General features: G+C 34.9%; 3 protein-coding genes across 8 annotated transcripts; all 3 read right to left on the bottom strand.

Moving 5' to 3' along the window:
• Positions 1 to 49: 49 nt before the first annotated feature.
• On the bottom strand, positions 50 to 4705 carry LOC142545855 (uncharacterized). Of its 6 annotated transcripts, none has more exons than XM_075653263.1 (4): positions 4519 to 4705; positions 2743 to 2793; positions 563 to 1918; positions 50 to 293 (listed from the first exon to the last, which is right to left on the bottom strand). In XM_075653263.1, the coding sequence occupies exons 3-4, from the start codon at positions 1543 to 1545 to the stop codon at positions 227 to 229; spliced, it is 1050 nt and encodes a 349-aa protein (XP_075509378.1). In that variant the 5' UTR covers positions 1546 to 1918; positions 2743 to 2793; positions 4519 to 4705; the 3' UTR covers positions 50 to 226. The 6 variants fall into 6 exon arrangements, with proteins under 6 accessions (XP_075509378.1, XP_075509381.1, XP_075509376.1 ...); XM_075653266.1 differs by having other exon boundaries at positions 563 to 1576; XM_075653261.1 differs by having other exon boundaries at positions 2743 to 4705.
• A 1614-nt stretch (positions 4706 to 6319) lies between these two features.
• On the bottom strand, positions 6320 to 11189 carry LOC142545854 (mitogen-activated protein kinase kinase kinase 1-like). The gene is made up of 8 exons (XM_075653260.1): positions 9839 to 11189; positions 9185 to 9269; positions 8995 to 9057; positions 8478 to 8635; positions 8061 to 8133; positions 7881 to 7940; positions 7295 to 7399; positions 6320 to 6734 (listed from the first exon to the last, which is right to left on the bottom strand). The coding sequence occupies exons 1-8, from the start codon at positions 10900 to 10902 to the stop codon at positions 6522 to 6524; spliced, it is 1821 nt and encodes a 606-aa protein (XP_075509375.1). The 5' UTR covers positions 10903 to 11189; the 3' UTR covers positions 6320 to 6521.
• An 883-nt stretch (positions 11190 to 12072) lies between these two features.
• On the bottom strand, positions 12073 to 14439 carry LOC142545853 (uncharacterized). Its single transcript, XM_075653259.1, has 4 exons — positions 14074 to 14439; positions 13898 to 13985; positions 13050 to 13202; positions 12073 to 12313 (listed from the first exon to the last, which is right to left on the bottom strand). Exons 1-4 carry the CDS (start codon positions 14204 to 14206, stop codon positions 12280 to 12282), a joined length of 408 nt encoding a protein of 135 aa, XP_075509374.1. The 5' UTR covers positions 14207 to 14439; the 3' UTR covers positions 12073 to 12279.
• Positions 14440 to 15871: the final 1432 nt, after the last annotated feature.

Below are 15871 nucleotides of genomic sequence, written 5' to 3'. Positions count from 1 at the left end.
TTACAATCGCGCTAGTTTCTTGGCATATCGAGTTTCGGGTCGGTAGAACAATCAGCATGAGTTACCAGAGCTCAACTCATCGTTGTCTTCAAGCCAAAGTCTTCATTTACCAAAGCATACAACATTCAACAAAAAAGTTGGTCCTAATCATGGAGTAATCAAAAGTAAAGAAATGAAGCATTCACTCAATTTAGAGCTACATTCAGATTCAAAGATATAAATACTTTCATGGTCCCGAGGATATTATCATATCGGTCGTTGATGCGCGATCGATCAAAGACTCGGTCCTAGACCTGCAGATGACAGACATAAAAAATCTTAAACAATCTTTGCTCAACAAATAAGGATGAATGCCTCGAGCACCACTGTACAAACGAGAAACCACCTATCGTACTAACCAAAAGACATGGTGACAAATAAAATTAGTTCAGTGGTTGAGTATCAATTTCCCAACACGTAAATTCCTGAATTTGAGGCTTTACCGAGTGTAAACAAAAAAAAAATTACAGCATAGCAAATGCAGCCATTGCGCAATGACTGTCGAATCACTGAACTCCATTACCTGCCAGTTCTATGCCTTCCTGCTTGCCTCCCAACCAAAAACCTGGCACGAGGCCGCCTAATTCGGGAGGCATTGCTTCCCATGCTTCTAGATGTGGTGGAACCTCGAACTCGATACCCACCAAAATCTACATCATCCAAAGAGTCATAATCCCCATCAAAATTATTAGAAGATAACCGAGAACTATTCCAACGTCGACCATATGCCGGGAAGCTAAAGAGAGAATCTTCCAAATAGTCATTCTCACTATAATCCGTAGAAAAGTTGCGATATCCCCTCCTCTCTATCACGTAATCGCCAATGACAATTGCCCCAGGAATGGTTGATCTGATTGTGCTGAACACATCGTTTAAATCTCTCTCATTCTCAAGTTCCTTCCATTTCTCTGCGCGCGAAGGGTCTACATCTCGAGGGCGTGACAGAGGGTGCTCTGACTTAACATGTTTCCTAAGCTCCTTATAGGTTCCAAGAAACGAGCACTTGTCCTGCATGCAGGTCCGTTTCTTCTTGTTAAGATACCTACGAGCAGGTTCCACCACAGTCCAACCTTTCACTAGCCCACGGCAAAGTGGGCATAAAAGCTCAGATGTTTCCTTCTTCCCGTTAGGCAAACCCGATCGTTCAGAAAATTCTGTGCCATCAATTGACCATAGCGATGATTCTGTGCTCTTCGTTAAGGAGACTTTAGTGTAGGCTTTCCTGTACTGCTCAAGACAGTTCGAATATCGATGGCTAGTAGCACACATGTAAGCACGACAACCCTTCTCATACGAGGAACAAAGTAATAGCACAGCGTTGTGAGGAAAGTCCATACAAACCGCACAAACTGCATCTTCCCACTCTTTCTTCTCTGAGGCTTTTATATCTCTCTTCTTATGGTGGGGATCTCCGAAGACCTTTGCATGCCGAGATGATAACTTGTGCAGGCCAACTACATGCTGTCGAGGACCAGATTTCCTCTGCAGCTGCTTGGATTTTGCCATTTACAATTGATAACTTAATGAAAGAGTACCCCTGCTTCACAAGAAAAAATAAAGAACAACAGAAACAATTAGAGGAACAATAATCACTTAATTTTGCAAAATGGACATCTCAAAGAAGCTTATAAAATCTAGGTGATATTGCAATTTTAAAAACCTCAGTTTACAAAATAGTACTTTCATCCACTTTATTTCAATATAGAAAGTGTCAGCAATAAAGTATGTCTTCTACTTTAAATCCAATTACTTATAAAATAAAAGAGATAACCAAAAAAATTTATCCTTAAAACCACCATAGTATTTTGCCTTCGTGAATCTTTTTCTTCTAAAAGGCTAGACTTGGCTGAAGTGACAGGATTATATATTGATAAATATCCTGAAATTATTGAAATGATAGGATAAGATTAGAAACAGTGAAAATAAATTATATATATTTGGTTTAATAGATAAAAATTGAGATAGAGATTACGGATAAAAGATTAATCATCTATTCACCATTTTCACATTTTCTAAACTATGTTCTTATTCTCTCTATTTTGTGCCAAAATTTCAAAAATTCAAAACCCACAAGCAAACCCCATCATAAATTGTTTGTGGAAGTAATCATCTTTCTCCATTCTCTTTTATAGCTTCTCTCATTTCCATGTTCCCTTTCCTTATCCACTCATTTCCTCGAGTTACAGATTGATGGAATTGATTTGGAGGAAGACATTTGATTTGGAGAAAGATTTGAGAAATTAATTTAAATGACACTTATTTTAGGTGTATTTTAAATTCATGACAATTACCATTCAAATTGTGTGTATGAAATTCATTTGGAGCAAGTGATTTGATTTGGGTATGTACTTGAGTCTGAATTTCAAATGACACTCATCTTGAGTGTATTTGAAATCCATCACAAGCTTCAACAAATAAGAGTTTTCGGTGGAATCGGTGAACCCATCTCCTATCTTGGAGAGAAGCGGCTGAACATTCTCATTGAAATAGCTAAGCTAAACTTATATATAGTGAATTTAAAATTCACTTGAATAGTCAATGCATCTGATCCATCAATCTAAAGCACAATCTCAAATTTTGTTCATCCAAACACGTCAACGAATATAAAATCATCATTTCAAATCCATTAACCCCTTCACTACCTTAAATTCTTTCAAAAAAATAAAAAAAAAATAATAAGAAATAAATTTAAAATTTTTGCACCTTCGGAAAATGTTGGAGGAATGTGTCCTTGATTTGGGAAAGTAAAGTTAACTGGAAATATTAGGCAATTAAAGAAATCATGAGCTGATCAATAACTGAAAATCAGAAGAAGAAAGGTTAGGACTACAGATCTTCTGTGGATTTCAGGGCATAAATTTATTTACTTCGTTTTAGTTCTTTACTTTAGAAATGATGATAATACATCACAGCTTGTAGCTGGGGGTTTTTAGTCATGAATCGACAATAATCAGTGTTCAGCCGCAGGATACGAAGTTAGACTATATTTTCGGAACCAAGCATTATAAAATATTGATAAACAACTATGCATTTATCCCAAACACCAAAGACAACCTAAAGGTCATGGTGCTTAATGACTCGTATATTGTTCTCTATATAGAAGAATCTAAACAACTATGCATTTATCCCAACAACTTCACTTCCGTACCAACATCTAAAATAGAAGAATCTCTTATGCATCTGAATCGTTCTAACACCATTTCAGCAAATTAATTATTAGCATGGTCATAGCATTGGTAACACCAAGGACTGAGCAGTTCAAACAACTATACACTTGATTTTGCCTACTCACGAATTCCCCCCAAAAAAAGATATATGGAGACACCTAAAAGATAAACATTGAAAATGTTACAGATTTAACATGCTTGTCCAAACCTTATAAATATTTAAGTCCATAAGATGCTACAAAACAGAACATAAGTAATATGGAGCAACCGCTTGGGATTTCATTTGTCTCTCCAAACTATTTACAAGGGGAAGGAGATGCTTCTAAACACAAGAATCACTGAAAATCGATTGAAACAAATCTCACTTCATTACTGAATAAAATATCATTCCTGGCACAACAGAAAGACCTTGGTGGAAATTGCTAACAATATTTTTTCACATAAATTCTTTTGACATGACCTAAAGTGATATATCCCAACATAGATAGAAACATTAAAACAAAGAATGCACATAAGTACACAACATGAAGAAAAGTGAGGCACATAATTTCATACTAACATAAGGTAATAATACATTCTCCACATATTCTCTCCTATCCTTTTAGTTCACACAAGTTCTATTAAATACCATCCAGAGACTCTTCATGATTATAGAAGATAATCAGTTTAAAAACAATTTTCACTGTCAATTTTTTCTACACCACAAACAATACGAATTCTTACTGAGTATGAAATGCAAGCAAAAAGTACAGCTTAAAACTAAAAACACCACAATTTTATTCAGAATTCTTCTTGTAATTGTTTCCCTCCTCTATACCTAAATATACAACCATCTAGTATCACGAAAGACTACTTTAATTCCATTCACTTTCGCCTAAATTTTCCCTAAAGCTTCAGCTCACTATTTCCTGTGAAGTTTGCCAGCATAAAAACTAAAACGCCATTACAGCACCACACAATGCTTAAAGATGCAAGTTTTGTGGATGACCTCCACAAAATCAAAGAAAAAAATTCCAAGCCCATGACGCGCCGGAAGGTAGGCAAATTACAAATACATGAATTAATATCTAAGCACTAATCAAATTATTAGAATCACGCATCAACTAATAAAAAAAAAAACTTTCGTATGCAGCATCGAACCCATAAATAAAATCGAAAAAACCAAAAATTTATATGAGAGAAAAGGGTTTCAACTTCGTTCCGAAAGGGTCTTCGTTTATTTTCTAATTATATACATGAAAGTACCGGCAAACACTTTCAGGATCAATATAAAACTGAAATCACATAAAATCAAAGATAAATCTGGAGTCACCCGAAAGTCTTTAAATGAGAGAATTGTCGCAGCAGGCGCGTGACAGATGAAAATAGAGAGAACTTTTTCCTTCGAAATTGCGTATTTGTTTTGCATTCGATGGGTTGCGAGAATAGAGCGGACTGCAACTACATCTCGCTCGCGAACATAAACTGGCGCACGTTCAGTACTCTTGATCATCGTGTCTTATAGGGTATATCAAATGGAATATCACGAAATTACAGGGTTACCCTGAAAATGTCAAAACGGGCTGGTAGGTGAGTCGGCCCACACCCTATCGTAGTCCATCATTACAACTTTTTTTTATAATAAAAAATTATCAATTTAATTCATGAGACGATAGCACGTATCATCAAATCATAATTTCAATAAGATATACGAGAGAGATGGACGAATCTAACAAATATAAATTTTAAAATCTCTAATAAATATAAGAAAATTTTGGCATATTATGTTCATAGTCATGACATTTTCATGTCATGCTTGTTATCATAGCTCAAAAGGCGGAGAAATATTCATCGAAATGGACTATCAACTCAAAAGATTGTGATAAACTTAATTATCATAGAATTAAGCATTAGCTCCACAATATGAAATAAAATCTAAATGAACAAACTTGTAAACTTCCTCCTAACAGAGCGTGTGTGTCTTATACTCGCTCTCCAGTCCGTCTGATTCGTCAAACCTAAAACATGTCTATTAAAAATAGAGCGTCCAAGATAAAAAAAAAAAAAACGTGAGCAATATAATCGCTCAATACATACATACGATTATTCATACCATATGAACATGCATGAAAGTATACTACTGTAAAATTAAGATCAAATCTCAACTCAATCAAGAGGCGCTTGAGTTTATAGTGTTTACTCTATCGTAACACTGGGTGGCTCTCACATTCAATCAAAAAGTGGACATGTAATGTTCTTCGTCAACTTAGCACGATGTCTCGTCAAACTAATGGGTGGTTCCTTGTACCCAGTCCATAAAAAGCTGAGCAATCTTATTCAATCAAAGGTTTATCTCAAATGATATTGTGATATTGTGATGTAACATATGAATCATGATTAAAAAAATGTAATATTGACAAATAAACATGCAGCAAATAAGAAAATATACTAATTGGACAGGTTCATCCATTTATAGATCTATAATTCGGGGGATCGGAACTCGTATCGAAAACTACAATTCTTCTAGCATGTGGCATCTTTCTGTTCTCATTTATTTGGATGGTGGGACCTGAAGCTCCGAACTGGCATTCAGTGGGTTCAAACTCTTTCAATGGTTCCGAACTTACTGATTTTAAAATACTCTGATTACCCAAAAGATATCAATTTTACAAAAAGAGTCGCAGTTAAAGTTTATTAATAGTGACAAATAAAACATCTTACTCGATATTCTTACACTCAATTGTTATGAAGTATTTACAAAAATAGATTCCATCTGTACAGCCCCAATTCATGTTGCTAATATACCAAACTTCATACGGGAAAAAAGCGCTGTACAACAACACCAAAAAAACAAAAATCACTCTCTCAGAAAATTGCACAGGGCCATTACCAAACAAATGATATCCGAGGGTGCTGCGGCCAAAAATATGGTCAGATACGAAAATGGATATGCGGCGACGGGCACTGAAAAAGGGAAAAAAGAACTGTGACACGGTGACAAATGCAGAATCCGACTCGAGTAGAGTGCAAAATGTACATGCTCTTTCGCTTTGTCTGGAAAGTAATACTTCATCTATACTAAATTGGGTTTCTCTGTTACTCCTTCGCTCTTTCTTTTGCTTTGGTTATATATGGGAAGGGGGTAGAAGGTTGTGCTAGTCAAAAGTAAGGATAGACGATAACATGTGTAATTATCATATGCTGACCAAATTATATGGAAATCAAGGTGAATAGCTGAAGTGGCTAGATGTGTGCAAGGCTTTGATGAATGGATAAGGCACGGAGACTTGGGCCAAGAACAATAGTTTGCTGTTGACGTTAGAAGCCTAAAATGGCTTATATTTGACGACTGAAAGCGTGAGGAGATACTGAGCCTGAATACGGTGGCAGCAGTTGTTTCACAAATAGGTGATCCAAGAGCTGACCGGCTGTTGGCCGTGAACTTGGGTCTACTTGAAGACATGTAAGTATAAAATCCCGAGCATCTCTGGAGAGGGAGTTAGGAATAGGTGGTCTCTCACCCTTTCCTATTCGATATAATGCCGACATCTGTTGAATCAAGAAGCACAATGTTAACACTAAAGAAATTCATGTGGAATAGCAGTGGGCCAAGATCCACCTTGCAACCTGACGTTAATTAGTAATTAAAAAGAAACACCATCCACTTGGATTCCCAAAAAACAAAACATTTATTGTAGACTTAATCATCTGCCTAACGATGATCTATCAAATGACTCACTGTGCATGAATATTTATGGCATGGATATGAAAATGCAAGCCGTTCATATGACAAGTATCCCAGAAATAACTAATGTGCTTTTGCGGCTGATGACAAAACAAATAAGAGTAGATGAAGAGTCTAAACATCATCTCCTCTCAAAACAAAATCCTGCTGTACTTCATAGTTGAGAGTGACGAGCTCGCAAAGAATCATCAATTATATTTTATTAAATTCAATTTATAGTGCATTAATAGCCCACATAAACCACGAATGGTCACACAATTTGATGAGCATGCAGGAAATTATTCTTTCACGAAAAAGATCCACAACTTCCGCTAATTTACCACATCTGGTAATTGTGTGGGTGGATGTCGAGTGCTTTACTTACCCATTCCAAGTGAGAGTATGGAAAGCGCCCAGTTAGCATCTCCAAGACAGTACATCCAAGACTCCATATATCAGCAGATAGACCATAACCTAGGCTCCTAACAACCTGTAGCAGCACAAAAGGCTATTCAATAAAATGTGGCAGCACAAAACTGGTATAAGAAAAAAAAACACGTACCACAACAGCCTCCAAAACGAACGAAAAAAAATATTAATTGCTATACCATTCAATAACTCCTCTGTGTATTAGACACTCATCTCTTTTCGGATTTCAGAACCTCTTCTAAAGATAAATTCCAAAACATGCCAGACTATATCCCATTATCTCAACTCAGATTAAGTTATCACGTGTTCAATACCTCTAAATTCAATCAGTATCACTCTTTCTATGGCATTTATACTACCATCATTCCTCTCAACAGTGTACCAGGGAACTAACTTTCTTCATGTCAGAATATTCAGGGGAAATAAAAACCAGTTTTCATGGTATTAATAAGAAAAATTTTGCCATCTTGCAATTTAGATTAACAAATGAAGTAAAAACCAGTAAAGTTTTTCTTAAGTAACAAGGACATCATGGGGTAAACCTCAGGAGCCATCCAGAATGCAGTTCCCTTGCAAGATTTCAAGTCATTCAACTTGGTGGCCTGCAAAATGAATAAAAATATTTGACATAAGAGAATATAAATTTTAAATACCAATAAGGCATTTAAGTTGAAAAGGGAGACAGCAAGAAAATAATAAATAAAAGGAAATAGTCGGTCAACCTTCGCAAGCCCAAAATCTGCAAGTTTAACCAGACCATTTGTGTCCACCAATATATTTGAACATTTAATATCTCTGCAATATGCCACAGAAAGTAGGAAACATTCCCATTATTATAAGTAAAAGTGCACGTTAAAGTAGGAAAAATACTGAAACTTCACCTATTTGAATACAACTCACTCGAGGATACTCCAAAAAATTTAGTATAGTAAAAAAGATTTTTCAAATCAAAGATCATGTCATGTGAAACAGCAATTTTTTTTACTACGTCATCTACCAAGAATATCGAAGGATGAACTAGAGAATACATGAGTCAATGCAACAAAGATTTCCCAAACATAAAATATGATTTTTTTTCTTTTGGTTAAAAAACTCAACTTCTGATACTAGAAAGCATAAGAGTAGTAATGTTTCATTACCTGTGTACCACATTTCTTTCATGTAGGTAATTCAAACCATGTAAAATTTGCCTGGTGTAAGTGGAGACCTGGGTATCCCGGAGGTTATACTTCTGGTAGAGGCTCAAAAGAGAACCTTGGTTAACAAGCTCAAGAAAAATATAGAGGTTCGATTCATCCTACATAGACAAAGGATACTTTTCAGCACTTGCAAGAAGAATTCAGTAAAAATTCTCAGATAAATTTAATAATTATTTTTTGAAAAAAACCAACATATAATAAATGAGATCCTTCAAAGATTTATTTAAAGAAATCTCTCTGGAATTTTTTCAACATTGTCATCCTCTTGCTTTACCCTCTCATCCCAATTTCTGAATCCGAACCGGCTCACAGTGAATAAAATATTGGCTAACAAGTTAATGAAATATGAGAAGATGGAATGAGAGTTTGTGATTAAAGCAAGCATTATAAAACCTAATTACAAAGAGGAAAAATAAACATATCAATGAAGAGAAACAAAAAAGCAAGAAGGCATTACCCTCTTTGTACCATAGTACCGAACTATATTCTCATGCTCAAACTGACTTAGAAGAGCAATTTCCTAAAAATACATGAGAAAAAATAATATTAAAGATGAGTACAGAAACAAATATGAATTCATACAAACCAGTCATTACAGCAAATTAGAAAATAATGAAGTTCAGAAAAAGCATTTAGGGTTACGCAACCTGTTCAAGTTGGATAATTCGTTGCTTTCCCTCATCTCCTTGATCAAGCAAAGATACTTCCTTCACAGCAAAAAAGAATCCATCACTGCAGCAAAGCAAGCGATAACAATTAACAAAATCACAGCAAACTTATTAAATAAATTTGCAATTCTCTAGAGCGCTCCAATTTGCAAAATTTGTACTATAATATGAACAGATTAGAGCAATCACAAGCCCAAAATGTTTGGGCCTAGGCTCAAGGCAGAGAAAGAGCCTGCATTTTAGCATAGAGACATGTAGAGATGCAGCCCTCGAGCAAGGACCAATCTTGGCTGTAAAAAAGGGACCAATCTTGGCAGTAAAACATGCGTCTTGATGCGCATTAAAAGCTAAAAGCATGAAGCATATGGCAGATTAAAATGGTTGTTTTAATTGATAATAGTAGTTCTTATTTGCTTATTCATTGATGGATATTTGTTTTAATTTTGTTAATCGCTCTGTAAAGTACATATTAGATATCATAGAAACGTTTTAAATTGTAAAACATTATGCTCCAACTTCATTTTGACAGTGTACATGTCTCGATTTGCACCTTTAGTTTAAGCCCGGTCTTGTGCCTGTGATAATTATAGATACCAGATTAATTAATATAAAATGAAGTGGCACAATACTTACTCGGCTATTCCCTCATAAACAGATCCAAAGGAGCCACTACCCAAGAGCTCACCCTTCTGCCACCCCATAATAGTTCGTCTTAATGCCCCATCAGGTGAAATACTTGATATCGGTTCAGTTGTGGTACTTGAAGTATCATCATCGTTTGAAAATGTTGTGAACGAACATGATTCGGAGAGCACACAGTTGTCTTCCATTACCATCACCCTTCCCATCCTAACTTCCTCGTCTCTCTTTTGACCATCTTCTTCTTTCCCATTTTCTTCTGGAGAAAACCCACTCTCAAACCTTGAAACACTTGCATCAGTATCCATCGTGAAAGCTCTCAACATAGATGATGGTGGCGCTAAAACCGGGGGTCGCATACCCTTGATACCGTTTCCACGGAATCTATCAAATCTACCACTTGAATTATCACACGAAATAAAATCACTTCCACTTGACCTAGCCCCCAACAACGCACGGGCACCCTTATCAAAAACATGAACCCTACTTCCATCCACATCACAAAAATCTCGACTTTCCTCAAATTTCTTGCTCATTACACCATTATCACTTTCTGAAAATCTAAAACTAACTTGGTTACCCCCAACTTGTTGATCGCTCACATCAATAATACCAGAACCACCAACACCACCATAAAGTTCAGCGTAATTGACATAATTGACCTCAAATATCTGATTAAATACAACAGGAGCATAGGAAGTTCTCACTTTCATTGCCTTGTACTCCTCGGAAGGTATAGCGAAGTCATCTATACCAGAAAATCCTAAGGTTTTGCAAATAATATCTATCTCACCATCATTTCCATCAACTCTAAAGCTTTTCTCATCGCCTAATAAATCACGCGTGCGCGAGCGAACAGATTCCTCCACCGAGTACGACGAAGATGATGATGAACTAGGAGAGAACTCGTAGCTGATGTTTTTCAATGCGTTGCACCGATCCAACCTTCGCCTCGGCTTGGCGGCTTGGCGGCTGGGACTGGAGGAGCTGGAGGTGGAGCTCTTCTCAGTTTTCAGGCGGTCAGAATTATGAGCGAAAATTTTGGGGAACCGGTGCATTGTGAGGGTAAAAAGCAATATTCATGAATCAACAACGAGGAAAGCTAAAGTACCCTCAAACCAACGGAAATTTCCCACCGTTTTTCTGTTTTTGTTTGCGGTTTCTAGGGTTTGTGCCGTTCGAAATTCGGCCGCGGAACCAGAATTGGGGTCAGAATTACACTTTCGCAGCGTGTGCATTAAGAGGTTGGAGCAGGAAGTAGAGAGGAAGCAGACGAAACGGAGCACTAAAACGGCGTCACAAGAGAATTCACACGACTTCTCGAAATCATTAACCAAAACATCGGACAGAGAATATTATACTCCACCATTATATATAAAATACCCAAAACTTATTTCATAGTAAATTTGTAGATTATTAAAAAATTGTAATTTATCAATTGCTATCATATTTAATAAAATATTAATTTATTTATCTACATTATTATATCACACATAACATAAAACTTATCATAAATATATTTTTTAAAATTTCAATTTTAATATAATATTAGACATTTCACATAAATATTATATAATATCAAAGATTTAACATATATTCACAAATGACCCTAATTTATGTAATAATAGTGGTCGCAAAGTTCTTGATTTCCACGTTCAATTAGTGATAATCAGTTTTTTTATATAGCAATAATTTACGAGACTTCATTATTTCCCAAAACATCCTTTATAAATTCTTAGTTTTTAAAACAGGATTTATTTTCTAAATTAGTTTATTTATTTATAAACATTAACTTAAAAATATTGCTCGTCTAAAATGACACCGTATAATGGATTCAACATTGTTCAAAGAGTTGAAGGAAAAGTGTGTACTCTTTGTCGTGAATGGAAAAGGGAAAGGAAAAATGAATTCCATTAACATCACATGTACATTTTTTTGATGTTACGTATAAATTATTGACACCAAACAATTACAATATTATTGTAAAAAACGATATGTTGTCTGTCTTCTTCAAAAAAGAAACGATATGTTTTCGTTTCCAAAAGAAAAGGGCAGCCAGACTGGAAACATGCAACAGAACAAATACCAACAAAAAGGTCAGACTCGTTGTCTATTAATTTAAGAATAATTTGATGACAATTATAAAACATGAAGACATTGCATGCGGGCTGGGCTTTATGAATGTGCTACGGCGTGTTTTATTATTGAAAAATAAAACGCAATCCGCATTGAATCGAAGAACTTGGATCATCATTTTTTCAAGAAAACAAAACAAGAGTGTCATATTCACTGGAAAATCAGTTGTTCACATAAAACAGAGCATAGGCAACCACGCTTCTTTGTCAACACGATCACAAATAAACAAAGATACATGCTTGGACGAGACGAGACGAGTCATGTATAAATCCAATTTTCAAACGCTATGGCACACCATGTTATTCCGAATGAGAGATCCAATAAATCAGCCCGCTGCATGGGAATTCAACAGGTCAAATAAATCACGAAAGTTGCATAGATATTGATCCAGATTCTAAATCTAAAATAGATTGTTGGAATTATAAAAAGGAAAAAAAAATGAAATAAAGAACAGTTGCTTTTTCATATGCCAGGCAATAGAAAACTTAAATGTAAATACCCAGATCTTAAAACTAAAAATACCCAAATGGCCTATCACTACTTGTCAACAAAAGATCAACAATATAAAAAATGTGAAGAGACGTATATGGAGATCCGACCTTGATTCTTTTCATTCAGTGAACCATGTGGAACCATAAATTTGCCTTGGGTTTAAGATGCCAAGTAGACCTAGACAACTCAATTAATAGATGAAAACTATTTGATTTCTAAAAATTAAATTCAAGCCTTATTTTATTTTCCTTCTCAACAGAAAATGAAGTATTTAAAGCAATTAATAACATTTTTTTTTAATAATTAACTAAGAAGCACTGATTTTTGTTTTCTCATGAGAAAACTTCAGTTTGAAGCAGGTTCCACCATCCATTGGAACTGGAATTATCGGTTTTAGAACCATGATTGATCAGATCCATCTATGTCTATTATAATTTGCTAATCAAGATTCATTTGGCATCAACTGTCCCAACGGTGAACTTGAAAGTTCTACGTAGCACATCTAACATTCTTTAAATGCCATAACTTTGTGTCAAACTAGGAAGAGCCAAGAACCAGAAAACAACATATCCCTTACCTGACTAGTACGCACACACATTGAAGCACACCTGCAACGCCTGTCCATGATGAAGGACCGGTTGTCACCATTGCATCTTGTATCAATAGGCCAACTGATGCAGCCAAAGAGACAAAAGATACAACATATGCAATGAAAAGCCAAAGTTTCAACCTGCAAATTAAGGAAGCAGCAGAATAGTTAAGTAACATTTTGTGTCGCTTAGAATTCAATTTGCAGCGACTTTTACAGTAGAAAGAATGTGGTCAATCAGACAGGGATTTTGATATTATTTGTTTGGATTTGCACTATTATATTTAAGCTAATGAATAGCTCACGGGGATGACAAGAAACCTTAATTAGATCACACCATATAATAGAAGAAACATGAAAAGAGAAAGAAATGGTAGAGAATATTCAAGACATTCTGCTGTAACGCCAAAATGACAAAAATAACTGAAATGGAGATTAACACATCGGTGAAGACATACATTCTACTTGTATCAACTTTAAATTAGCTGAACATGTAAAATCAAGCATGCATAAAACAGTTTTCCTAACTTCTTTAGCGAACAAAAATCAGTTGTCCCTGAAAATACTTGAGTTTCAGATCACGGAATTTCTCTATACCACAAACTGAGGTGATGAAGTTTTCCAAAGGTCAAATTTTGCACTACTAAAAGTACATAAATCTGTAATCCTTGGTCTTTAGACCTGATCAACATGCTACACTATGCAATGGTGCAAGAATTTACAAAATGGTTATCCTTTTATCATAGATAGCGTGAAAAAAAAATCCCAATCCCTAATAACAAGTAAAAAGACAATGTCATCACGTCATGTGCGTACTCCAAAAGCACAGAAGATACCTCCACTCTCCTTCATCGTAGGGCGAGTAATCAATATCCTCTTTCTTCACGCAATTAAACATAAGAGCAGCCAAAGATGCAAAAATTCCTGCAAACGAGAAAAAAAAACCTAATAATAGAACTCAATAGATAATAACAAAACCTAACTTCGTATCTATAACTTGCATACAAAATACCTGGAAGATAGTGAACGAAAGGAACCTTGACGGCGCTACAAACGACAGCGTCAACCCAAAACCACCAGCCGACTCCGAATACCGCACCAGAGATTCCGGGTCCGAAGATGGCTAACAGCTCTATTAAATCCATAGCACAAGGGGCTTCAAATTTATAAAATTGGCAATAACAACGAACGAAAAATCAGAATTCTGATATGGATCGAGGATTTTGGAGCGATTGACTGGGTTCTGATGGATTACAGGTGGGTTATATACGATCGCATAGAATACTAGGATTTTGTTGTGTTTTTAAGGAAAGGTTTTAGGCTAATTCGAACTAGAATGATGCCTGCTTCGAATTCGATGCCTATCGTGTTGGAAGTCAAGAAAAGACTTGATATTTGATTTAAAGTTTGTGTAACAATTTACATAGATTAAAAACAGATTTCTTCATTTACATTGATAACACGTGGTATGTTGCATCTAGTCTAAGTTTAAGGTTCTAAAAAACGTGAAGGTCCTGAAGCGTCGATGTCGAACTCCAAACTTTTCAAGTTTAAATGAGATTAACACATGCTTAAGCGTGAAAAAACGTTTTTTATTTTTAGCGTAATTGTAATTATCTCAAACCATTAAATAAATAAAAAAATACATAAATATGATAAATTTAAGTCTGATGTATTAATTCTCATATTTATAAAAGCATAAAAATCTCAAAATTACAATTTTTATTTGTTTTTCAACTAAACCATATTAAAAAATGTTAAATATTTGTCAAATCATCATCAGACATGCTTAATCATAATTAAAATTAAAAAATAAAAATCTAAATTATAAACTTATTTTATTATTTTAAAATACAAAAACATACCTTCAAAATAATTAGATGCGATTGATTTTGTTTAAATACACTTAATTAAACGTCTTAATTATGTTTAATTCGGTCAAACTACAGTTTAACTGTTTTTTTCCGCTTTTATTTTTTCTATCATAATGGTACATACTATATTTGTGTTTATTAAATATTATATAATGTGTTATCACTTAATTCACATCACTTTATTATTATTTTGTGACACAAGGTCAGTCACTTCTAGTTTTTATTTATCAACAATTTTAAATACTATCTTGTAGCTAGTTTACAACCTTTTTTTTTTTTTGCAAAACTTGTACTTTTTCTTAGATATGCCTCGTGTAGTTCTCATCATTTCAAATGTATAAATTAATTTATTCTCTCTTTAAAAAAAAAGAATTTGCCACACTCGACTGATACGATCGACTAACGCTTTGAACACTGATCGGATCGAATTGTGAAAAATCGAAAGAAATGTCTAGTAATCAAAATAAAACCAAATAAACCAATTTTATTTTTTAAAAATAAGAATCGAATTTCCGTATTTATTTGGTTTAACCAAAGTTTTACTCTGCTAAAAGAGTATATTCACAGCACAGAAGACAAGTTAGCACATTACAGCACTGTCTTCTAAGTAAGCAAAGCAAGAATAAACATCATCAAACTCCACTGGAAAAATGCAGACTGTGTACTGAGTTTGGATTAAACAATTCAATATCCCTTAGAACAGAAAAGGAGTAAGGATGAAACAGTTAAATATCCCAAAATATAGTTGAGAGAGAGAGAGAGAGAGAGGACAAAAGGATTGCTCAAACTATCATGATCCAAACCATCTCCGGCCCAAGTGAAATTTGTTGATGTTAATGAAAACTGAGCTTTTGATGCAATATCAAACAGAAAACAACTTGAAGAACATTCGAATGATTCTATTGCAAACAAGAAAGGTTGAACCGATGAATAACA

Source organism: Primulina tabacum, chromosome 5 (genome assembly GCF_025594145.1).
Source record: "Primulina tabacum isolate GXHZ01 chromosome 5, ASM2559414v2, whole genome shotgun sequence".
Classification (NCBI taxonomy): Eukaryota; Viridiplantae; Streptophyta; class Magnoliopsida; order Lamiales; family Gesneriaceae; genus Primulina; species Primulina tabacum.
The sequence above is the reverse complement of the archived record's forward strand: the minus strand, read 5'-3'. Positions and strand labels throughout refer to the sequence as shown.